The 24,687-nt window shown below is 35.0% G+C and overlaps 3 protein-coding genes across 4 annotated transcripts; 1 reads left to right on the forward strand and 2 right to left on the reverse strand.

The window, feature by feature from the left end:
• The first annotated feature begins 9,925 nt into the window (after positions 1-9,925).
• On the forward strand, positions 9,926-15,391 carry LOC132625244 (protein ALTERED XYLOGLUCAN 9-like). 2 transcript variants are annotated; one of them, XM_060340098.1, is made up of 3 exons: positions 9,926-11,674; positions 14,252-14,365; positions 14,465-15,391. In XM_060340098.1, the coding sequence occupies exon 1, from the start codon at positions 10,470-10,472 to the stop codon at positions 11,541-11,543; it is 1,074 nt and encodes a 357-aa protein (XP_060196081.1). In that variant the 5' UTR covers positions 9,926-10,469; the 3' UTR covers positions 11,544-11,674; positions 14,252-14,365; positions 14,465-15,391. The 2 variants fall into 2 exon arrangements, with proteins under 2 accessions (XP_060196081.1, XP_060196080.1); XM_060340097.1 differs by lacking the exon at positions 14,252-14,365.
• LOC132625243 (berberine bridge enzyme-like 21) lies at positions 13,442-15,040 on the reverse strand. Its single transcript, XM_060340096.1, has one exon. It carries the CDS (start codon positions 15,038-15,040, stop codon positions 13,442-13,444), a length of 1,599 nt encoding a protein of 532 aa, XP_060196079.1.
• Positions 15,392-15,921: 530 nt separating the features above from the next.
• On the reverse strand, positions 15,922-21,653 carry LOC132625245 (expansin-A13). The gene is made up of 2 exons (XM_060340100.1): positions 20,883-21,653; positions 15,922-16,623 (listed from the first exon to the last, which is right to left on the reverse strand). Exons 1-2 carry the CDS (start codon positions 21,380-21,382, stop codon positions 16,314-16,316), a joined length of 810 nt encoding a protein of 269 aa, XP_060196083.1. The 5' UTR covers positions 21,383-21,653; the 3' UTR covers positions 15,922-16,313.
• Positions 21,654-24,687: the final 3,034 nt, after the last annotated feature.

Here is a 24,687-nt window from a genome sequence, read left to right on the forward strand (position 1 = left end):
TGACCGAGTAGAGCTTCCCAATATTCCTTGTATAATTTCATTGGTAGTCTTTCCTTGTTGTTGCAGATTTTTGGTACTTGAGATATTAAAGATCCTTCCTTCCAATTCTTTAATGAATTGAGCAGAAGTAATTTTCCTTGTAGGGCATTGTAATTAAAATCAATTCCTTAATTACCTTGATCCCTTCCTTCATGCTAAATCTTGATTTATTCTCTTTCCTTGAATATGGCTTGATATATTTAATTACTACTGCATCTTTGTGTGCTTTCCTTCCTTCACATTTAGCCGTAAAATATATTACTCAGCACCCCATATTTTCATAACTCTTGCTATGTTCCTCAAATCAAATGCTTCCCAAAATAGGCTGTAGTGGAAATATTCTTTCTTCCATAATGAGCAAATCATCTTATTTTGTAGTAAATATTTCCTTCACCAATTCTTCTTGAACTTGGATCTTGATCACTCTGAATGTAGACTCTTTTATGAACTTGATATTTCTTGCATATCTTGATGCTCCATAAATTTTGAGCCTTCTTTAAGTTAACAAATTTTTCTTGATCTTTTCCTTAAGCATCAAGAACCAATTAATTCCTTTCTTTATTGGCATTGCATTTGAGACTCTCTAATATTCTGAATCCCTAAGGACATGGTCTTTCTTTGTAAATGTCCTCGTAGGATATTTTCCAGCAAATAATCTCAAATAATAACAAAATTGATACGCTATTAGAAGACCTTTCTAAAAAATACAACATCAAGTGGTCGAACTTTAGTTCAATCAAAAAAGAATATTGAACATGAGTTGTATAAGTAAATGTAGTTGGTAAGAGTAAATTCGTTATAAATATACTACCAACTTGCAGATGTTTACTATTTGATAAACATTGTTGGTAAATATATCTACCAACTTATGAATCTTTTCTTACAAAATATAAACTTATGAGTAAAATTTTACATTTAAAATAATTTGATATCATGATTTGGAATCCCAAAACGTACCTTTTTGTAGAATTTGGAATTTGAAATCATGATATGAAGCTGAAACTGAAATTCTACTCAAATTGCATAAATAAACACTGATTTGAAATCAATATATGAAATCATAATTTTATAGAGTTAATTCCCTAAAAGGTCACTCATGTTTAGACAATTGCCTCTTAATATCACTTTTATTTATTTTAGGACTAGAATATCACTCAACTATCCCTATTTTTCTCAAAAAATGCTAATTATTACAAAACTCTCCTTCTCTCCTAGTTGTCATGCCATGTCACATTAAAATTTTACTTTTTAATAATAAATTTATGGAATAATTTTAAAAACCTCCCTCCAAATTTATCTTGATAACACTTAGTTTTCTTGGGGTTTGAGATATTTACACTAACATCCCTTATTTCAATTTTTGTAACCAAACTTGTTTAAATAATTAGAAATCTATATATTTCAAATTTACCCTTTTATAACTTAAGTATGTGAACAATGTTTCGTAACAGTTCTCTCCCCTAAAATTGTTAGGATTGTTATATTATAAGTTAGGATAAAAATTTAAAACTATCTAATATCTAGACAAAATAGTCAGATGCTCCCTCAACGTTTGACCAGTTTAATTATGACGCACCCAACCTTTGCGGGCGTCCTATTACCCCTTGATCATTTTTTTAACATCCCGTAAACCTGAGTTAGGTGTGTATGTGTAAAAACTAGTTTTAAGATGATATTTTAGCTATATGAATCCATTCGGGATGAATTTGGGGGATAAGCAGTCGTTTTGAAGTCAAACCAAAAAGTGAAGTTCTTAAGGTCTTCTAAATTCGGCTAAGTCTGAGACAGTCTGTACTTATGGCCAGTTTTCGGGTATTTGCGTTAGGAATTTGAGAAAACTCAAAACTTAAAAGTTGTAGGTCTTTGGAATACCTTTCCAACCATATAATATGGAGCTCAAACAGAGCTTTGTGCTAGAAGTTATGCCCATTTTACTGGACACTGCGCAGTCTGTGCGAAGTGGCTTTTAGGTGCCTGATCGCGCACCAAAGGTAGTGTTACTGCCTTCGCTGTGCGAAATGGGCCTCCATCTGCGCGGTTGCGCGCCGAAAACGATGTTGTAAAGCCGTAACTTCGTTATATTCATTCCCACTTCGTTTTAAACCAATTTTTCTGAGGAAAAAAACATTATAGAAGTCTCTCTAACCCTAAGGTGAGTCTATACTCAATCTCCATCCATCATACACCAAAGTTCATCTATTTTTTATCATAAATCATCTCTCCAAACCGTAGGTTCTTGAAAATTCAAGAAGAGGAAGAAAAGAGGCGTGTGGAATTCGTCTAAAAGGTAAGACTTCTAAGTTTCCTGAGTTTATTGTTAAGTTTGGGTTAGAGTAGAAAGTTCTACAAGGTTAGAATCCGCTAGTGATTCATGGAAGGGTCCAAGAACACGTTTATAGGCTTAGAAAAGCCTTAATTTTTCGAAACATAAAGAGAGTTCGTAGAAACGAATAAAGCTTTAATCTTTCTCATCTAAATCCATTGTAGATTGATTGTTGAACCTTGGGAATTCCGTTTTGCTAGCTTTTAGCGGGATTTGACGTATGTCTCTTTTGAAAACCTTATTTTGGATGTATGTCTCCTTTTCAAAAGTTCTTTACTGAATAAAAAGGTGAACTTTTCATACTTCAAAACCCTATTTCATGCTTTGATTGTGGTTGGTGTGCGTGAGGGGACAAGCCCACATTAAACCTTGATTGTATTATACTCTATACATGTATACGTAATTCTAATCATTTTCTCGTATAAGAGATGATCATCAATAATGGGTTAAGGGTTGGTAATGGTGTTTTATGATGAACTATGACAATTGAACCTTGTTTAAGGAAGTGGAAACATTTTCAAGATTATCAATGAAAAGATGTATCTTTGTAATGACATGATGAACTTAAATGCTAATTGATGATGTGACTACCTTAATATGAATTATGATTCGGCTTCTATGCTATGAACTTTGTTGTTGTGTTTGGCCTAACTATTCGTAAGGAAGGGTAGTCACTATGGATCCTAGTGTGGTACTGCCTAGCCATTCGGGAGGAAGAGTGGCCACTGCGGGTTCGCTACCCGGGTGCGGTTTATGCCTAGCTATTCGGGAGGAAGGATAGCCACCGAAAGTCTAATATTCCGGTGGTGCGCAGTTATGTTTAGGGAACCTCAAAGGTCATCCCTTCGATGTGATTAATTTTGTTATACCCCATTTTAACCAAGTCAAATCGGAGTACAATATATTGGTGATTCCTATTTTGTTTATTTTTAAGGAGTCGCCACCTAATTAATTTTAAAGGTGAATTAGGACACCTAATTATTAACTAAGGTAAAGCTAAACTAAATCTCCGTTAATGGTTCGCTTAACTAATGTGATTCTAGGTAAGGGTTCTTGGTTATCCTAAAGGGAAGGGTTAGACATCCTTTAAGATCCGCTAACTACGATTAACCGGTCAAACTTAGGTTATTTAATTAAGACTAAAAAAAATACAAATATAACATTTTAAATGTTTAGGAAAATAGTTTGTAAATATTGTCAAGATTTCAAAATGGAGAATATAAGGCTACTATTTAAATTAAATAAGGTAGTAATTTATAGGAAAGGCTTTAGTTATAAGTTAGACTAAAAAAATGTGCTGGATTAGTCAATATACTAATAGGCATTTGAAATAATTCAATGATTGAATATCAATTGATTTTAACTGTTTAAATTTATTAAGTGACAAAATAAGATAAAAAAAAGCAATAACAAATTAGCTCCCTACTATTATGTGAAAAGTAGTTTAAAAATATAGCTATCCTCTTTTATGAAAAATTGGGCTTTGTTTGGAAAGTAAAGATTAAATTTGGGAAAAGATTCATCTCCAATCACTACTAGAAATGATCATTTATTGCCTTTATATAGAATTAACCATAAAACTTTAAAAAAAACTTATAAAATAACGTTAAGCTATAATTTGAAGTAGGTAGATAATTTTGAAATCGGACTTAATTCTTAATTGGATCACTCAACCCATTTTAAACTTGTAAGAGAGTAATTAACAGAAATCTTGAACTGACGAAATAGACTAAATTATTAAACCTTTAAATACGTTATTTCGATGGTAAACTCAAACTCTAACTACCCATTATCACTAAACTAACCTCATGTATTCACTAGGATTCATCTAAGCTAAGAAAACAAAAACAAGGTAAAATGTTAGTCATGTAATACAAATCAAATACACAAAATAAAGTAGAGGGATAAATATGATTAAATGGATCTGGCCCATTTTAGGCCTGCTGCGATCTGGTTCCGCCAGATGGGCTTTGGCCCAAAAATCCTTTTTTCTACACGGCTGATAGGGGTGACTCGAGAGAGAGAATATCACGTTGGGCTTTAGCCCAACACCGAATGCGGGAAGAAGACGAGCCCCTTGGGCTCATACGAGATGGTCATGCATAAAAATGAAAGAAAAAGGATTAGTACCTTGACATGCCAAATTAATAGAGCAATTTCAACAAACAAATGATTCATGTATATATTATGTATATTTAAGTATACCTCGTGTATACACATTCATAAGGATGCTTGGAAGATTAATATTGGAAAGCTTTTGCCCCCGTCTTCTCGATGTTGCACAAGTTCCAAGGGATTTCATGAATCCCAGGCATGGCTAACACCGGGGAGGGTTCAAGCTTAATCCATATTGATTAAAGTATACATGTCATATACATACATACACATGACTCAATTAAACACGATATACTTGCAATGTAAGAATTTCCAGAACAACAAGAAAACCTTAACTAAATGCAGCAATCGAGCACTCCATATTCCACTCGAAACAAAATCAGATCACAGAGATTCCATTTATCACGACAAGGATGCTTATTTACAACTTCTAACCAAAGAACTTTATAATAATCAGTGATGCTTAACAGATTCCTTGGATAAGAGGAAAAAAGATGAAAGAGTCATGCATACTGACAGTCGACAGTTTGTTCCAACTTAATTCATGAAAATCTTTTTTAAGTATTAAAGATGACATTTCACTGATTTCAATTGGAGATTATCAAGGCACACATAGCAGTCGAAGTTTATGCATATTGAATGCAGACTTATAATTTTAAAAAGACCTGATGATACTGGAGTTATTTTGACACAATTCATGCAGAGGACAATTTTAGAGGGTCAGGCAGGAGCAAAGGTTAAGAGGGCAGCTAAGGATGATTCAAGTTACACTTAATCATACAAAATAAAGTAAGTCGATATGTAAGTAAAGCTGCAGACCAACAAAGGGGACACCATGACCAAGGACAAACATTCTAGGCAAGCATGGACAAAATTTTGAAGTTTAAAATTTAAATAACTTGCAGGCATACATTTACAGCTCATTCCATGCTCTAAGCATAGCAGAATAGGGGAAAAGGGAGGAGGAACAACAACCAAAGGGCATGGTGTACACATGATATGTAAAAGGTCCATTTTTTCTCAAATTTCACACATAGATTCAGTCGAGTCTCCAAAGGGAATAAAATAAATAACTCCCAAACCCTTTTTGCACAAAAAGCATGTACTCAAGTCTAACTCCTTGCAATATGCAGACAACACAGAGATATACAGAATCTAGACTAGGTGTATCTTGCAGTATTCTATCGTTTACTGAACTGGGATAAAGCATAGCGTGTGCGGAATTCAAACAATGTACATTTGGCAGCATACAAACATATCCAAAGCTTAAAACAGGGCATATTTGCAATATACAAACACAATGCTGAACTCAGACAAGACATTCGCAGTATTCAGGCACACAGAACAAAACAAACAACTTGCAAGTATACCTCATATACAGGACTCGAATGAGGAATATGGGGGGATATTCATGTATATATAGGACCAAATAATGTATACTTGCACACATATGGAGCTCAAGACACTTAGACATACAAACTAATCATGATGAATTTAAGCTAAACCACAAAAAGCAATTGGTTCTTATAACTAAAACAAGCTAAACTAACACCTAAACCCTACTCAACAGACCTTGCTCATGTGTTTCAAGCTAAACTGAGTCATTCCCACGCATAAAACTACATAAATCAGATAGGATAGGCTTGACTACATTACTGGAATTGTTTAACTAATTTACTAACATATCAACATGCTTTAACTACTGATCTAGCATAAAAAAAAATGGCTAGCAAATTTCATAAAAAGTTAAACAAGCCCAAAACTAATGCGTAAACAAATCACCCTACTAACTTAAACTAATTAACATGCTTAAGCTGAACACGTAGCACATAACAAGCAAAGAAAACAGAAAATGCGCAAAGAATAAAAGAGAAGGAAGATTACTGACCTTCTTCAGGTGCAGCGAAGTGGGGTTTTTGGATATCCGATCTACCCTCGAACACTACAGACTCCAAACTTGCGTGCACTCAGACTCGAAACAATAGCAGAAAATAAAATAAAATATTAGTATTTCGATTGAATACTCAGAGATATAGGGATTGAAGAATGTTATTTTTTAAGAAGGATTAAGGCGGCTAAAAGAACTCTCCTTTAGGTTCCACTAGGGTTTGTATTTATAGATCTAGATTAGGGTTTGGCTGGGATTCAAAATTTTGGGCGGGGTTTCTCGGTCAACAACGCCCCGCTCCAGATACAAACGTTCGAATTTTGTCGATATTTCAGACGCTTGATCAGAAAAGAAAGAAGTAGACAAAAACCCATTAAAACTTTGTACCCGAAAAAATGAAAAGGAACTGGTAAAGAAAAGATTTGAACTCATAAATGGACAAAAACTCATTAAGGATTTTCAGATTGAAAAGAACAGAGAGAGAAAAGAGACCACCTCTTCAACGTTGACCCTGATCGATCATTAATTTCTTTTCCCTAAATCGACCATGCATGGTCTGTGGGAGTGAAAGGAGTCTGTAGCTTCGCCATTTTTGTCGAGGAGAGAGAGAGAGGGAGGGAGAAGAGAGAGGGAGAAGAGGGGGGCGGCTGAAGAGAGAAATGATGTATAACCCTAATGACTTCATCTCTTGAAAAGAGAATCGGGTCGGGTCATTGGGTTAATGAATTTAAAGTGCGGGCTGGTCGGGTTTAAAAATATGGGCTGGGTCAATTATTGTTTGGGCTGGTCCGAAAAATGTTTGTTGTTGATTGGGTTCGGATTTGGGCTCAAAAATTAGCTGATGAAAGTATCAATTTAGGCTTCTAAATTTGAATAAAAGACTCATTTTAATTACCTATGTATTAACGCGTGCTAAAATATTACCTAATATAAAGGTATATATTTGTTAGTACTCAGATGAACATAAGATTATATGATATCATAATGGTCGTGCGATAGTATTTTAAAGTTTAACAGTAAGTAGATGCTATGTTTAATTGCGTAAAATAAAATGCGATGTGTGTGTGCATAAGACGGTAAATAGAAAATGTTAAAAGTGATCGTAATGTAAATCATAATAATGGCAAATATGATTATGATGATGATGATAATAATAATAATAATAATAATAATAATAATAATAATAATAATAATAATAATAATAATAATAATAATAATAATAATGATAATGATAACGATAATAACAGTAATAATAATGATAATAGGCAATGGCTATAATTGGATAATAAACGGCGGTATTAATAGAAAGCTAATTAAAATTGCGGTAAAGTATAAATGACTATTCTTAAGCTATTGTTAAAATATTAGAAATGTCAATAAATATTTTTTGAAGGAAGGCGGGACAAAATTGGGTGTCAACAAATTCTTGGGCCTGTATTAGCATGTGTGATATCTTTATCTCTTTATGAAAGTATTACTGATGATAATCTGGCAAATTGAAAAGACATAACCGAAAGTTGTAAACTTGATAAAAAGGGGTTCTCATTCATTTGACAAGCATAGTGAACCAAGTTGAATAACTGTTTAACAATGATTTCACATGGTTTCCAAAACTGATTTCTTCACTTATTATTGTATCTGATTTTTATATGTCATATTGTCCCCGAGGCACTCACTGAGTACGAAGTACTCAGGCATACCATTATTGTTTTTTATGGTATGTTAGGTAACGAGAAAGAGCAGGTTCGTGGAGACTAAAACGCTAGGAGAACTTGTTGTTGTTATTGATTTGGTAAGCCCACATGCTCATTCGTGGGTCATCCTCTATTTATTCATTCCATTTATTTATATTAATTTTCCGGGCTGCGTTCCGATGATTAGACGGTCATTCTTTATTCTTAGAAGCTTCATAGTTTACATCCATTCCATGGGTAGTTGAAGGATTATTGTTAAAGCTTCGGCTTTGCTGTTTTGACTAAGTTATACCTTTATCAAGACTTTCTCTGATTTAAAAATTGACATATTTTTTTTTAATTTGTTAGTTGCTTATATAAATTGTTGGCGTTTGAGTAGCGAACCTTGCAGGTTCTAGAAGTTGAATGTTGCATCTTTAGGTTCTTCCGAGGTTGTTCATGACTTCGGATGCCAGTCGCGTCTAGGGTGGGTTTTGGGGCGTGACAATTTTAAAAGTGGAATAATTTGCCCCCTGAAACGCTATGCCCAGATTTCAAAAATGTAGTGAAATACACGCGTCAACCAGCATTTAACACGTATATTTTTCATTTAAATCTGTTTTTTACTAATTTTTCCGTAATTGTTCTTCTTTCTAACATACTTCGACCATTTTTGCACGATTAAACAATTTTAGAGCTCCAAATTGAAGAAAAATAGAAACCCATTTTCCCTAATTGTTCTTCTGTCTAACATACTTCCACCATTAAACAATTTTAGATCTCCAAATTGAAGAAAAATAGAAACCCATTTTCCCTAACTGTTCTTCTTTCTAACATAGTTCCACCATTTTTCTACCATTAAACAATTTTAGAGCTCCAAATTGAAGAAAAATAGAAACCCCTTATTCAAAGGCTACCAAAAATCAATAGACAAAGGATTGGTTCATTGAGAATACTTTGCACTAGCTTAAATTAAAAAAAAAAAAAAAAAAAACCGTCGGAGTTGAAGTGGGAGATGGCGGAGGTCGCCGGATTATTCCATTTTTTTAAATTTCTTTTTCATGTCACAATTTCCTTCCTTACTTCAAGATTTGATCCGTTTTATAGCAATTAGTGTAGAGATTCGTCTAGTTTTACTCAAATTTGCAAGTTTGTTATGGGTGTTCATGGTATGAAGTTTTCTTATCTAGCTAAATTTTAGTGTTAATATAGTATCACTAGGAGAAATCCTACATTCTAGTGTTACGGTAATATTTCTCTTTGTTCTTATAATCATGTTATTAATAACAATATTTGGCTAAAAGGAGCACATCACGCTTTTAGTACTTAGAGGGTGAGATGAATAATCCCTTTTTTAAATTCTTATAGTTGTATAACTGCAATAAAGTTTATACTAATTTTCTTGGTAGAAGATGCATAATTATATCTACGAAAAAAGGTTGGAAACTGTATATGCAGCGCGGGACTTTAAAAATAATTAATGAAGCAGTATGAAGTCCAAGCTTTTTGAATCAATTTTCATATCACAGTTGTTGAATTTCATAGTTTAGTGTTCGAGATTAAAATTTTCAAGCACAACAAAAAAAAAATTGAACACTTTACCTATAAAATTAGATAGTTATAAATTAGAAAAAATCTTACGATCAATGAGAAACTATTATGGTCAAAAGTTTAAACATTATAAATAAGGTTACAAAAGGCTATATTAGCAACATAAATAATTTTTAGTATTTAAAATTAGTTTGATTACAAAAGAGTCAAAATAAGGGAAGCTAGTGTAAAGAGAACTAAATGTTATAAAGACAAATTTGGAGGTAGGTTTTTGAAATTATTCCATAAATTTATTATTAAAATAATAAATTGAATATGACATGTCAACTAAGAGATAAGGAGAGTTTTGTAATATTTAGTATTTTTTTAAAAAAAATAAAAATAATTAAATGATATTCTAATCTTAAAAAAATAAAAATAATATTAAGAAATAAATATCAAAATATGAGTGACCTGGAAATTAACTGTAATTTTATGTAGCACGGTCAAACACCTTCTGTTCTCGACACAAGAAGACAATTTTAGCCCAGCGTTCATTTCCTGATTTGGAAGGTGCTGTTCTTTTTCCTCCTTCGCTATAGCTGTCACCACTCACCGCTTCTATTTCCGTCAATTCACAATTCCTACCATCTTCGACTTCCAAATATATATCCATTTTCCTTCACCAAGAAAAGCAATAGAAGACTCTTTACACTCTTCAATTATATCCAACATTCCAATTCCTGAAGATCTTCTCTCACAGTTCAAGACCCTCTTTTCTCATTTTATATGATACACTTTTCTGTTTAGGCCCAAACAGAACGACACATTTTTTTTATTTTTTTTAAAGATAATTTGCTGCAAAATGGGAATGATTTAGCAGTCAGAATAAGAGAATATAATGTGGGGTGCTGTTCAATTGGGAGTATTGGCTGCCTTTCTTGTACTATTTGTCCCTATAGGTATGGCAGGTTGGCACTTGAGTCGCAACAAAATGTTATTTTTTAGCTGTGCTCTCTTTATTACCCTTTCTGTTTGTGTTCATTTGACCCCTTATTTCCCTTCAGTCTCCAATATGCTTTTTTCATCAGGTTCAACACCCTTATCATCATCATTATCAAGTGTAAATCTTGATTCTTGCATTTCCTTACTTCACCAAGTATCATTTGATTTTCAAGAATTGAATGATAATGTGGGGAAAAACAATTCTTGGAAGTGGATTGAGTCTGAACCTGTAGTTCAATGTGGTTTCCAAAAGTTGAACAAGTCTGATGCTTCAGATTTGTTTAATGGATCATGGGTTGTTATTGCTGGGGATTCACAGGCAAGGTTATTTGTAGTTTCTGTTTTGGAGTTGTTATTAAGGGGAAGTGAAATGGAGATGATTAGGGGGGATTTGTTCAAGAGGCATAGTGATTATAACATATTTATTGATGAGATTGGGATGAAGTTGGATTTTATTTGGGCACCTTATGTAAGTAACTTGACTGATTTGGTTCTGGGGTTTGAAGAGAAAAAGAGTTATCCTGATGTATTTGTGATTGGGACAGGTCTATGGGATATGTTACATATAAATAATGCTACTGATTATGGTGTTTCCCTAAAGTTGTTGGCGGATTTGGTGGTATTGTTGTTACCAGTACCTTCAGATTTTGGCGCAAATTTAGTTTCAGTTCGGTCACCCAACTTCTTTTGGCTGGGAATGCCAAAGCTGATAAACTTGATGTTGAATACAAATGAGAAGCGAGAAAAAATGACTGATGAGATGTGGCAAGCTTATACTGATGAACTTTATAGCAGTAAGCTGTTGCGGCAATCTGGTGGGCCCCTTGTGTTGCTGGACATTCACGCGTTGAGTAATAAATGTGGAGCTCGTTGTACTACTGATGGAATGCATTATCACGGGGTTGTGTATGAAGCTGCAGTTCATGTAATGCTAAATGGATTGCTTATAGAATCTAATCAGAAGCTGTAATGGAGCCACGGTAATAGAAGTAGTTTTGTAATTGCTAGAGCTTTTGTTATAATATGGGATTCTTTTCCTGGTGCTACACTTGGCAATTGAAGATCAGTGGCGAGAAGTTTTTGATGGTAGTACATAATGAGGTTCATATTCTTTTTACCCCCTTTTTCTTCAATTGTAGGAGTACTGATACTCACACAACTTATCGTAGCAAGGACAGCCCTTATGTCTCACGGCCAATTTCAACGTGAACATATATAGAGATTCGTATCAATGTTTATGATCGATGTTTGATGGTTTTAATATCCACTCAGATGAGTTACACCTATATTCAGCTTTTCTCTTGCATTACGTATAAAGTTAATCTAATTTCTCCTAAAGCTAGTTAAATATGGTATTTTGTTCCTTTCCCGTCCAGTTAAACAGGTCCTCAAATTGGTTCACTTTAAACTCCTGCTATTCTGTGTTGAAATCATTGTTGATAGTGTAGTCCACCAATCCAACTTACTTAAAATGTACGGGATCCTATCCACAGAAAAGTAATAGCTGAAATTTGTAGCTATCCAGTCTGGAAAGTAATAGCTGTCACCGGCAAAGCAGGTCCTTAGATTTAAACTTTACCCGGTGATTATTTTCTTATGACCCCTAATTGTATGTCAACTTGTGGAATAATTTTACCCTCAGACTCCTTATATAGATTGCCCTTGCAGTTAGTGGAAAATAAGCTGCTAAAATTACTTTCCAGATTTTGTCTGTTTTATGGTCAAAGCTAGTTCATATAATTCTGTAATTTGTTGGAAAGTCTGAGTTGCTTTCCAAAACCTTCCTGCTATCCTGTAATATCAGTTTGTTGGTAAATCTCGTGTTATATGCTTTAGAGTACATGCATACTCCAAAAGCATTCAGGTGAATAGTCTCAAGTTGTGTATTTTTTTTATTTTTGTAATAAATAGGTTATTATACATTGGAAAATATCCAGTTTGGAAATTCTGTTGTTTTAACGAAGCAAAAGAACATTTATAGACAGTTATATAACGACATCCTGCGAAGCTAGTTGCACGATACAACTTAATCACACTTGGGTCCCTGCATTGTAGTTATGAGCTGCAAACTTTAGTAGGTTTCTAGCTACTTGAAGATCATTGTTGGCAAATACATCTTCAGAATTCTGTTGTTATATCCATGTATTTTTTTCGATAAAGTAATAATGAATTTATTGATACAGCACAAAGTGAATGCTAAAGAACTTGTAGTTTAATCAATCTACCCAAAATTCTCTCTACTTCAACCGATAAACTCACAAGTCGTGTGTCTTGCTTCTTTTCATCTTCCCCCTGTAACAACAAAGGAATGCAGCGACCGTCAGAGGTTGCAAATACTGTATGTTGAATGGATGTTAGGTTCTTTTGCTATTGTGAATTTCATTGAAGTTTATCTTTGAACAAGTTAGATTTTGATGTAGTTGCTTTCGGCAGAGGTTGTTATCTAGAGTATATGGAATGTGTAAAACCTTTCCTTTGATTGGAAAATAAGTAGTTAGGGAGCGTGAACTGGAAAACCCTTACCCCTCTCCCTACCTCCTCACCCCCCCACCCCCACCCCACCCCCCACAAGAAAAAAAAAAAATTAAAAAGGGTGAAAGTTAAAAAGAGTACTACAGATTCTATTTGAGACTTATTAGGATATATGAGAATTGAGAAGGGTGTGAGTTGCTCGCATTTCTTAGTCCCTTGAAGCAAACTGGATTCAGCATAAAAGGGAAGTTGCAAACACAAATTATATAAAAGGCTGTCTCTAAAGCTAATCTTTCAACAGAGAGAAATGGGCCAAAATAAAATGGCTTTGTTGAAGACTGACACCTCAAGGTTGCTCAGACATCAGCACGCCCTTATTGCCCCTATACTTGTACTCTACGCTGCTAAAGGAGGGATGCTCTGTTCATTCCAGAAGAAGTTATCTGGATCAACCAAAGTCTTGACTTTGACCAATTTATCAAAATTATCCTTGAAATACTTCAGTCCATAAACACGACCTTCAATGTAGCGGTTATTTCCATTATGATTAACCCCTATGTCAAGGTCTCTATAATTTAAAAATGCGCATCTGGGGGATTTTGACACAAAAGGAGTCATGTAGTTGTACAATACTTTGGTCTGGTTCAAATAGAAGTTCTCTGCTTCCTTTCCTTCTTTCCCCCAATTTGCCGCATACTGGATTTTAAATATATTTCCTGCTCTGTGGGGAAATGGAGTTTCCCATTCTGGGATCTCATTCATCCTTCCACCATATGCATTGAATACTAACTCTGTGTCTCCTAATTCGATCATTCTATTGAATATGTATTTCAACTTATCCTTGGGAATAGTTTTCTGCAAATAGTCCGACTTCCGCTTCAGAAACTTCGCTCCAGGCATTCGGTTGAGCAAAGCTTCAGGCGGTGTTCCATTAGGGAAACTTGCCCAGAAAAGCTCAGATTCTATCCAACTCATCTCCCTGCAATCCTCGATATGTAAACCCAATTGAGGGAAATCCCTATCCATGACCGATAGAAGTTTTCTGGAATCTCCAAGAAATAATGCTACAAATGTTGCTTCAATTGTCTTAGTTCCTTTTTGCTTGTCACCGATAGGTTTTAGAGTTAACCTTATAAAGAGATTGTTATCTATTTTATTTGCAATGAATTGCCACCTGTAAACGATGTCAACTGCATTTTTTTCAAGGGTCCTCACTACTCGGAAAACAGTGACAACATCAGGAACTTTTACCAGCCTAATTTTGTAGGCTGTTATCACTCCAAAGCTAGCACCACCCCCGCCTCTAATCGCCCAAAACAGGTCTTCCCCCATTGATTCTCTGTTAAGAATTCTACCATGAACATCTACTATGTGTGCATCAATCAAATTATCAACTGACAGTCCATATTTTCTTAACAGGTTACCGTATCCTCCTCCTGTTATGTGACCACCAATGCCAACTGTTGGGCAAACTCCAGCTGGGAAGGCATGAATTTTGCTTTTCTCCCAAATTTTGTAATAAAGTTCCCCCAGAATTGCACCAGCTTGGACCCAAGCAGTTTCATTTTGGATATCGACATCAATTGAATGCAGGTTAGACATGTCAAGGAGAACAAAACTGATGTTGGAGACATAAGAAATGCCTTCATAATCATGCCCTCCACTTCGGATCTTTAGGTAGTTTCCAGTTTTCCGGCAGCAAATGACAGCAACCTGGACGTGGGATTCTTGTAATGGAGTGAAAATAATGTCTGGTTTTGGAGTGGTTGATCTATTGAACCTTTTGTTTCTGATGTAGTGTTGTAGCACAGACTCATATGAGGAATTATTTGGGGTGTACACTCTTGACAGTATGTGGCCGGATGGATCTGAATGTTTGGATAAGCACTGAAGAAAACTTAGGTATGATGGAGTTGAGGCTGCCAAAGGAATAAAATGGATAGCAACAACAAGAGAAAGAAAAGAAGAAAAGGTTGGAAAGAGAGAAGTCTCCATATCAGAATCCCTGGTTTCCTTTTACTATTATTTACGCTATCGGGCTCTGAAAGATAATACGATGAGATAAACTACTCCGTGCTAACTAGAAATATAACAAGAGAAGATGCCAGCGAATCAGCTCTAAGAGATATATACAAAGTTCATCAAGCAGACTGTTTTGCCTAGTTTTCTTCTTCATAATGCTTTGAGCTGGTACTTTTTATTAGAAAATAATCATTTTTTTTCCATCCCAGTACCAAGTGAATGTAGATCCTTTCTATATTTACTTGTCTTGTCATGCCAGTTCTTTGAACTATAGAGTTGTAATTGTAACCCTGATTTGATTTCTACAACTGACAAAATTCATGATCTGCCGTCTTGATTTCTAATTTGTCCAAGTCTTTGTTGAGATGTATCTAGGACGGCTATATGTCTGGTATCAGAAAACTACAAAAGAAAAATGGCAATCTGGAGCTTTGGATGGTATGATGAATGAAAAACAATGTGGTGTACTATTTAACATGTCATATTCATACGCTGGTGGCTCGGATGCATTACGTAAATTTTATAGGGATACCACCAAAGTCAAGTGGTAAAAATTCTTCTCCTTTAACTAGAGGCCTCGAGTTCAAACCATGGGAATGGAGTCCTCTTTGGTAAAGAACGCAAACCCCCGGCTTTATACATCATGAATCCGGACTAGACTGGTGAATTACGGATAACTGAATGCTTGAAGCAAATAAATAAATAAAGATGACAGAAATAAGGGATATAGTTCTGATCATTTGATAAGAAAATCTACAGTATCAGGGAAACGTTTGTCTCCTTTTTATAAGTGAATAATTTAGTCCGGTGAATTACGGATAACTGAATGCTTGAAGCAAATAAATAAATAAAGATGACAGAAATAAGGGATATAGTTCTGTGAGGATATGCTCATAGATTTCATCAAAGTCAAAGAGCAATGTTCTTAATCTACAAAGCAACAATTCTAACAACTTTGATTCAGGTTCTGCAACATCTGACTGGCAAAACAATTGCTCGATTACAAGATAGGCATATAGGACATCTTTGTCTTCCAAGTGGCAGGTTTCTTCTCTGGTTACATCCAAGCTCACAAAGATTTAATAGAAGAATAACATACAACACAATTGCACAGCTTTGCAATGCAACAACCAAATCAGATAGCCACCGACACAACATGAAGTCGAACAAAACGCCCAACATTGCTAGCTAATCTTGGGCAATTCAAAAAGGAAGACGCACATTAGATACAATTTTGGCATGAGCTCTAAGATCCAAACTGTTTGCCTTCAAAGGTCTGACCAAAATTCCAGTTCTTGGGAGCTACGTTGTAAGATGTCAAGGTTACCCCATCACCACTAGTCATCTCGAAAGAAAGCGGCTGATTCTTCAAGTCAGCATTAATGTGCCAGTTTTGGCCCCAATTCCTACCCATAGGAAGCCAGCCTGTTCTTGAACCCTTAACTTTTGCTGCGACTATATCACCTGAGCCTGCAACATTACTGATTAAAACTGACAAGAATATTCCACCGCCACTAATAGTGAATCGAACTCCCCCTTCCTTTCTGCACTTTATTCTGTTCAGGATTAAGAAGCCAAGCATATGTTAGGTATCCATACAGGAAAGATTCAACAAGGGAATTGTGAGAACTACTTGCACTGTCTAGTTATAAAGGGAGAAAATATGTAGATTTACCAAATATGTAGGCTCTTTTGGGATCGGAAGGAATGTTTGCGAGTACGTAGATGAGCTACAAGTAAGTTGCAGAAAATTGTACTAAATGGTCAAGCGGAAAGAAAAGATACTTGAAGGTGGAACTAATACCTATACCAAATATCATGGAACTAATACCTAAAGTTTCACATCTGGGGGATGGCGACATGGATAACTCTTTGTAAGTGCTTCCATATATCTATTTGGACATAAATCATGATTGACTTAAGTATATGAATAGCCCTAAAGTTCTCCAGTGGATTTTTTTTTTTTTTTTTTTTTTTTTGGACAGGAAAAATATTTCTCAAAGGCTCATAAGATTTATTCAAAGTAGAAGGAATGACCAATCTACAGTAAAAATATTACGGGCATCTTATGCAGTTTGAAAGTCTATTTATGTTACCACTCATACCAGTTGGTCTATTAAAAATAAAAGCTCATCCTCCAGGCAGGAAGGAAGGAACTCCAAAAACCGTGTAGGTCATTTTAATGTCTGACTGTTAGAAACAAAGCATGCATATTGACCTTCAAATGTCAATCTCATAAACTAAAGTGATTGCCTTCCTTGATGTTGTCCAACATCATAAACCCGCTAGTTAGGAAAAAAGAGTAGTTGCGAGACAGCCCACTTAGTCCAGAGTACCACTAAACAGAAGTCTTAATTTATATTAAATGATTGTTGCATGAAATCCAAACTATCAGCCATAGCAGTTTCTCAGCTTGATCTCTCCTTTTTGGTAACTATCATGAAATGAAAGCTCGATAAACTCCAAGTGAAATCAATTAAAATACGCCAAATCCATGTATAGCAGAAATGGAACTTTCTTTGAGCAACTTCTGCAATAAGAACTCATGCAGCAAAAATGTAAGTCTCCAATATTTTTCGATTGGTAAAAATGTAAGTCTCCAATATGATAGCTTAGAAGAGAAGTTGGTTATTCAGGGACCCGACCCAACAGAGTTACTTGATTATCTAACCAATTTGCACCAAGCGCTTGACACATAGAAAGTGTCATTCCATGTAAGTACTTTTTGTTTTCTTTTTGCTCTCTATCATTCCATCTAAGTACTACAGAGGTCAATATGCTGACATATGCTTCCATCCCATACCTAATACTACAAAATTTTATTATTGCAGGTTTCATCTAAGTCCCGTTTGGTTTAAAAAGTTTTTGAGAACTTCTCCAATCAAAACTAAAGTTGTGAGGTCAAAACAATATGTATGCCTATATGGTGAAGATAGAACCTAACTATTTTCCAGAAACTAAAAACAACCCAGTGGCAACCTTTAACCAATACAAGTATTTTCCAAAAGCTGAATTTTTAAAAATTAAATCCAACCACACAACATTTTTTGGTTTTTCCAAAAACTAGTTGTCCAACAGCTCAACCAAACCAAACATGCTTCCACCAAAGCTACCATAGTCTGCTACCATATTCCACAAACATGCGTATCAAGAAATCAGCTTAGTAAAGTTTCAAGAAGCACATCCTTCCTTAATGATGCAGCTGAAATACCTTTTTTTTTTTTTGGGGGGGGGGGGGGGGGGGGGGGGGGGGATGATGATGGTGGCCTCAACTATTCCACTTGGTACCTGCTATATCCCACCAGCACAGGTACCGAATAACTACATCCACCAAGGCTTAGGTAGATGGGAAAGAATCACCGAGTAGATATAGGAGATTGATCTACTCATCTACATGCCATTGAGTCATTTAACTCACCTCTTCCCTCCTTTCTCTTTTCTGGAAGATCCACATTAATACTAAGAAAGCCCATATATAGAAAGGAAAAGTTGTTCTGGAACTTGCGGTGATATACTCTCCGGGAAAAACAATCAGTGAGCCTTACTTCTGGATGCAACTCTTGGATGTCAACCAAGGGGCAAAATCATACTGTTCCAAAATAATTAAGGCAGGCAGGAAATCAATAAAGAGTTCACTCCCCCAATTTCCTTCCAATGATTTGTTCTTCCTACATTCTCGCCATAATTCAACTCTTAAGGGATCCATCAAGAATCTTATTGCTCCACAGAGCATCTGAAGTAGTCAACTTATGTTTAAGATTCACTATTCCCGAGCAATAGATTTATTTCACTGCATTTGCATCCACATCCTCCCTCTTGGTTCTCCTTCAAGTTCATCTCCCACTCTTGTTAGCTCGTACACTGAGAACAACGGTTTGTGAACAAGTCTGTCACCAACCACTGGGAACGGTCTCGTTCTTGAAGTCATGACTAGGAATGTATACATGAACATCCACCAATATGATTTTACATAGAAACCATGCCACCCCAAAGAGAAATACTAAATGGTCATCTTTTGGTTTTTGTTTGATGGTCCAAGTATTAGTTCATCCATTAATACATCACCATTAGGGTCTTTACATGATTCTTGTTCTAAAGATGGATAAATTCAATAAAGAAGAAAAAGTGAAAGTGATATGGAGGTAGTCACAGCTAGAACCTATAGTGCTGTTTAATTCCAGGAAGCTCTCAATGCATTTCCAATAGAAATGAACTTTAGATCATCTTCAGCAGAACATTTTCATAAATACATTTGTTTGGATATCAATATGCATATATTTACTCACGTGCACTGGCCAGAAGGCTATAGGAGACTTTCCTTAAAGAAATACCTTCACATTACATTTCAAGACAATTTTATAGAACATGCATATCATAGAAATTAGAAAAAGATTTGCTCCCTCCATAGAAGTCATTGAAATTACTTGTACTAAAGAAAAAAGTCAATGAAATCAAAAGTAATAAGCTAGGTTCATGCGGTTCATCAATTGAAGACATTTTAACCGGTCATGTATTTTGTTTCTAATATATATTGATCCCCAAATCCCTCATAAACTGACTACAATCATTAAAAATCTCCAATCTTTATGATGTGCTTCCTTTTCCCCCTTCATTATTTTTTCCTATTCTCACAAGCAATGTCTATTTCTTTCACTTTTACCTGTCCTATGCATTCATTCAAATTACACTTCAGTTTACAATAAATGCCCTTCAGCTACTTCCTTTTTGTTTTTACCTAGCATTCCAGGCACTGATACTTGAATCGGTTGAATATTTTCAACACACACATATATATTAGTGAAAGCACGAACCTACGAATGGATCGTTTTAAATTGAAAGAAGTACTACATTAATTTATACAACAGTCTCAAAACTATTTAAGGTTGCATTGTTCAAACAATTAATGTTATATTATTATCCATACATCCCAATTTGTTTAGCACTAAACTTGAAAGACGTCACATTAATTTTTTGCAACATAGTCTCAAACTATTTGCCATTGATCAAGCAATTAGTGTTATATTTTTGTTGAAGAATATATAATTAAAAGCGACAAAAGGAGGGATGCAACACGAGGACTTCCCAGGGAGTCACCCATCCTAGTACTACTCTCGCCCAAGCACGCAAGCAATTAGTGTTATATTATTATCCATCTATCCCAATTTGCTTAGCATTATTACTATACTAAGTTAATGGGCATAATAGTGACAGCACAAACCTGCGATATTTAGTCTGTTTCAAAAAGTATGCCACTTTCTATACTTAATACACCCTCCTTCCCACTTTATATGGCACTTTTTTCTTTTTAATCAGTCCCAAAAAAAAATGACAACTTTCTATATTTAGTAACAATTCAATCTTGAATTTCCCTTTTTACCCTTAAGTAGATGCTTTCTAACCACACAAATTTCAAAAGTTTTCCTTTATTTCTTAAACTTTGTGTTAAGTCAAATAACCTCATTTCAAAAGTCTTCCTTTATTTCTTAAACGTCCTAATATCCAACATGGCATATTTAAGACCACAAAGATTTAACGGTATTTTGGTACATTACACACATCTTTATTTGGATATGCGAACAAAGTACCACATTGGTAGCTGAAAAGAAAAAAAAGAGCTAGTTATAAGGTGTTGAATACTCTTAATGATGTGAGGCCTTTCAGGGAAAAGCGTGCGGGCTTGGTCCAAAGCAGACAATATCCAATCACCTTAAGAGTATCTTTGAGCCGTATTAGCTCGACAATCTTTAGTTCAAGAACACAAGTTTCAAAGGCACAGATACACTAATTAAAAAGGGATATTAGTGAAAGCACGAACCTGCGATATTGAATGGGCATATTAGAAGCTTTCCAAATAGCAATTTTCTCAAAAGCTTCAATAGGCAACACAAAATGAGCATTAGGCGGATTACAATGTCCACCACCATCAACCTCAAACCCATAATTCGGTGCACAAAAATTAGTAGCCGTAAGAATAATAGAAGTACCAGGTATACACCACCTTAAATCCTCAACACACCTAACTTCAAAACAAGCACCACAGATCTGACCTTTATGAAATAGCACAGTACTTAACCCAGCTGTAGCTTTACCATACCCAGTTCTCTCTAAGTCACCGTATCCACACGCGCCGCCGACAATGTCGCGTGGGTCTGCGGCGGCGTAGTAGGTGGCGCGTGCGGGACGCCACTCGGAGTGGAAAGTGGAGGGCGCGTGGGAGGAGTATGAAGGTGACCAGTTGTAGTGTGAATGGACTAATGGGGTTGAAGAAATGAGTAGTGTGAATGCTACTAATAGTGACAGTAGTAGCAGCAGCATACTTACTAAAATTGACTTAATGTATGTGTGTTGTCACTACTCAGTGTTCAAAGAGATGAACAAAATTGATGGGGTTTTTGTTTGCTTCAAGCTATTGAATCTGATGATTTTGAATTATGAGAAAAGGAAAGTTTGTCACTTTTTTGGAGAGATTTTTAAGGAAGTTGCTGGAGTTGTTTTTAAGGTACAATAGATGGTGATTGTTTCTTTCTTGGATACTTTTTTGAACTTTACTGATTGAGCTTGTCGGCGCCCCTTTTTCTTTTAACACAGAGTTGATATTTTTAAATGTGAAAGATACTACTTTTAGGCGTTTGGTCTTAGAAATTTTGAAGCTTAGTTTTGTATTTGACTGTTTGAACGTAAAGAAAGTAAAAATAAAATTTTAGATATTAAGTTGTATTTAGAATTTGCATGGCAAACACCGATTTTCTAAAAAAAAAAATCGGAAGAAAATGAATAATTCTCGTAGCCAAACAGGTCCTACATTGATTTATACAAACAACATTGTCTCGAACTATTTAGCGGTGCATTGTTCAAGCAATTAATGTTATAAGTATTATTATCCATATATCCCAATTTGTTTAGCACTAATACTTGAAAGATTCTACGTTAATTTATAGCAACATTGTCTCAAACTATTTAGCATTGTTCAAGCAATTAATGGCATATTATTATCCATATATCCCAATTTGTCTAGCATATTAAGATATATATATCTTAAGTATAAAAATGTAATTTATACTACTCTATATAGTAGTTTCTTAAACATGATTTTCATACACTTAACTAATAAGAAAGTGCAATGTTAAGGGGTGAATTAGTAGATTGTAAATATTTTTCATTAATGGTAAATGAATTAAAATATGAACAGTAAGTGTAATATTGTAAATTATAAAGAAAGTTAGTATTATGAAGTCAAGCCTAGAGAAAGATTTTTTAGCCTAAAATTTATATTTAATCAAATATAGTTAAATAAAATGGATATACGAAGTATATTGTCTGAATTAGGCTTAGGAATATTAGGCCTCAAGCCATGCAATTATATGGCCTTCTCGTTTTGGAAAGGAAAGATAAGGCTACTCCGGTAGGACTATCATTTGGGCTGACCCACTCAACACAGCCCATTAACGAATTCGCGCAAATGTCCTTAGAAGTAAGGGTGGTCTTTAATTTTTGTCCCATCTTTAATATTGGTACGAATTCGTTAATGAGATTCTGGGTTCGAATATCAGCAAAGTATAAAAAAGGAAAAATTACAAGGTAAAATTTTATATCAAATTAGGCCTATTTAGGCAAAATTTAGGTCTCAAGGCCTAACTTCTATAGAATCCCAACAGAGTAAAAAAAAAAAAAAGATTATGTCTTGCGAAATTTCGCAAGGCAAACTTTTCACGAAGCCTTACCTTGCGATTTTTTTTTGTTTTCTGAGCGGGGATTCGAACCCAGCGCCTTGGAAGGCCAATCCAGCAAAAAAATGCTCATTAACGTGACAAAGAAATTGCACGGTTTGTCCTTCGAATAGGCTGGTCTTTAATTTAATTTAATTTTTTGCGCGCGGATTGCTCTTCATACAGGTTGATCTTTAATTTTTGCCCCACAAATCGCTGGTCTTTAATTTTTGTTCCCGCTTCTCATTTAATGAAAATTTATGGGTCAAAGTACCCTTATTCGTTGGTCTACAAAACACAAGATTCTAGGTTTGATCCTTAGCAGAGTCGGAAAAAAAAAAATCACAAGGCAAAGCTTGTTGGGCAAAGTTTCATACGGCATAATTTCTATATAAATGAATTAGTCGGCATAAGTTGTGTTGTAACCAATTCGCTCGACATAAGTTTATAGAAACTTTGCCTTGTTCGCCATAAGTTCCGTAGTAATGAAATTATGCTAGATAACTTAATTCCTACAGAGCTTATACTGGACAAGGCAAAGTTTCTATAAGGGTAGGCCGTATTTCGTTTTCTTTTTCAATATTAGGGGTACGAAATTTTGCCTTGCGAAATTAAGTCATAGATACAAGTAGGGCGAATTTATTTTTTATTTTTTCGATGTCAGTGATTTTTTTGGCTACTTTTTTGTTACTAAAAGTGTCGAAGGACAAAAATTAAAGACCGGAAATTTGAGGGCCAAAAATTAAAGACCGCCCCAAGAGGGGCGTTCGAGCCCCAAAAATTCCCTTCAAATGGGTTGGTCTTTAATTTCTGCCCTTCAAATTTGAACTTATGTTTTCGTAGGGCATAAGCTCTATAAGACCATGAGGCATAACTTATGAAATATTATGATGCGAAAATATAAATTTACACCCCGCGAAAAGTTGTTTGCCTTAATGGACAAAAATTAAAGACCAACACAAAGTAGGGCCAAAAGTACAAATGACCCTCATTGGATCCGAGCTGTAAATGAACGAATCAGGTTCTAAACCACTCGGTTAAATTCAATTATGAATGCATAACTTCTACAGTAAATAAACTTGGCTTGTTTATCTACCTTAATAAGTCTGTTTATGCATATTTCCCGTGTCATTTGTATTTACTTATTCTCTTAAATGTCTATTTATCAAAACTACACGTTTGAAGTTTCCGTTAATCAGAAAATTTATCTGCGAAATTTGTCAAGCGCTAATTTTATCACAATCTGACAATATGATACTAGTGGCTTTTTATTACCTTAATTTTTTTGTCAAATCTATCCACAGACATTTGTGATCGTCCACTTCTTTCACTTGAGCATTTAAAGTAACCCTTGTTCCATTTAAACACTTTAGGTGAGTCATTCCTATTCCACTTAGACACTTTTTGCACTGTTATCAGAGCAAAACCAACACCAAAAGGGGCGTCATCTCATTGCACATCCAACCAGCCCAAAAGCCTCAATTTTTAATGGTCAAAACTCCACGAATTTATAAATTAGTGAATTTACAATTTAATTAAGTTAGCACAATTTAAATGAGCGGGCACAATTTAATTGGCCACTTAATCTACGTAGGAGTCGATTGGTATTGCTTTTGCTCCGATAACGGTGCAAAAAGTGTCTAAGTGGAATAGGAATGACTCACCTGAAGTGTCTAAATGGAATAAGGGCATTTTACGTGCTCAAATGAAAGAAGTGGATGACCACAAGTGTTTGTCGATAGATTTGACCTAATTTTTTAGTATATTTTAGAAATATGTATTCAACATTGAGTCCATAGGAAACTAAAGCTCGTTTCACTAACTTCAGAAAAGTCTAGGTCCAACTTGGTATGATCTTATTTGGTTTGGGTTAACAGCTATAGTTGAGGCCAAATATTAGCAATTGCTATTTCA

Source organism: Lycium barbarum, chromosome 12 (genome assembly GCF_019175385.1).
Source record: "Lycium barbarum isolate Lr01 chromosome 12, ASM1917538v2, whole genome shotgun sequence".
NCBI classification, from domain to species: Eukaryota; Viridiplantae; Streptophyta; class Magnoliopsida; order Solanales; family Solanaceae; genus Lycium; species Lycium barbarum.

What these genes read in the sequence shown, in the direction of transcription:
- LOC132625244 (XM_060340098.1), top strand. Translation starts at nt 10,470, where the DNA reads ATGTGGGGTGCTGTTCAATTGGGAGTATTGGCTGCCTTTCTTGTACTA.
- LOC132625245 (XM_060340100.1), bottom strand. Translation starts at nt 21,382, where the DNA reads ATGCTGCTGCTACTACTGTCACTATTAGTAGCATTCACACTACTCATT. An exon ending in ATGCCCATTCAATATCGCAG is followed by an intron (nt 16,624 to 20,882) that starts GTTCGTGCTTTC and finishes AATCCTGAACAG; the next exon opens with AATAAAGTGCAGAAAGGAAG.
- LOC132625243 (XM_060340096.1), bottom strand. Translation starts at nt 15,040, where the DNA reads ATGGAGACTTCTCTCTTTCCAACCTTTTCTTCTTTTCTTTCTCTTGTT.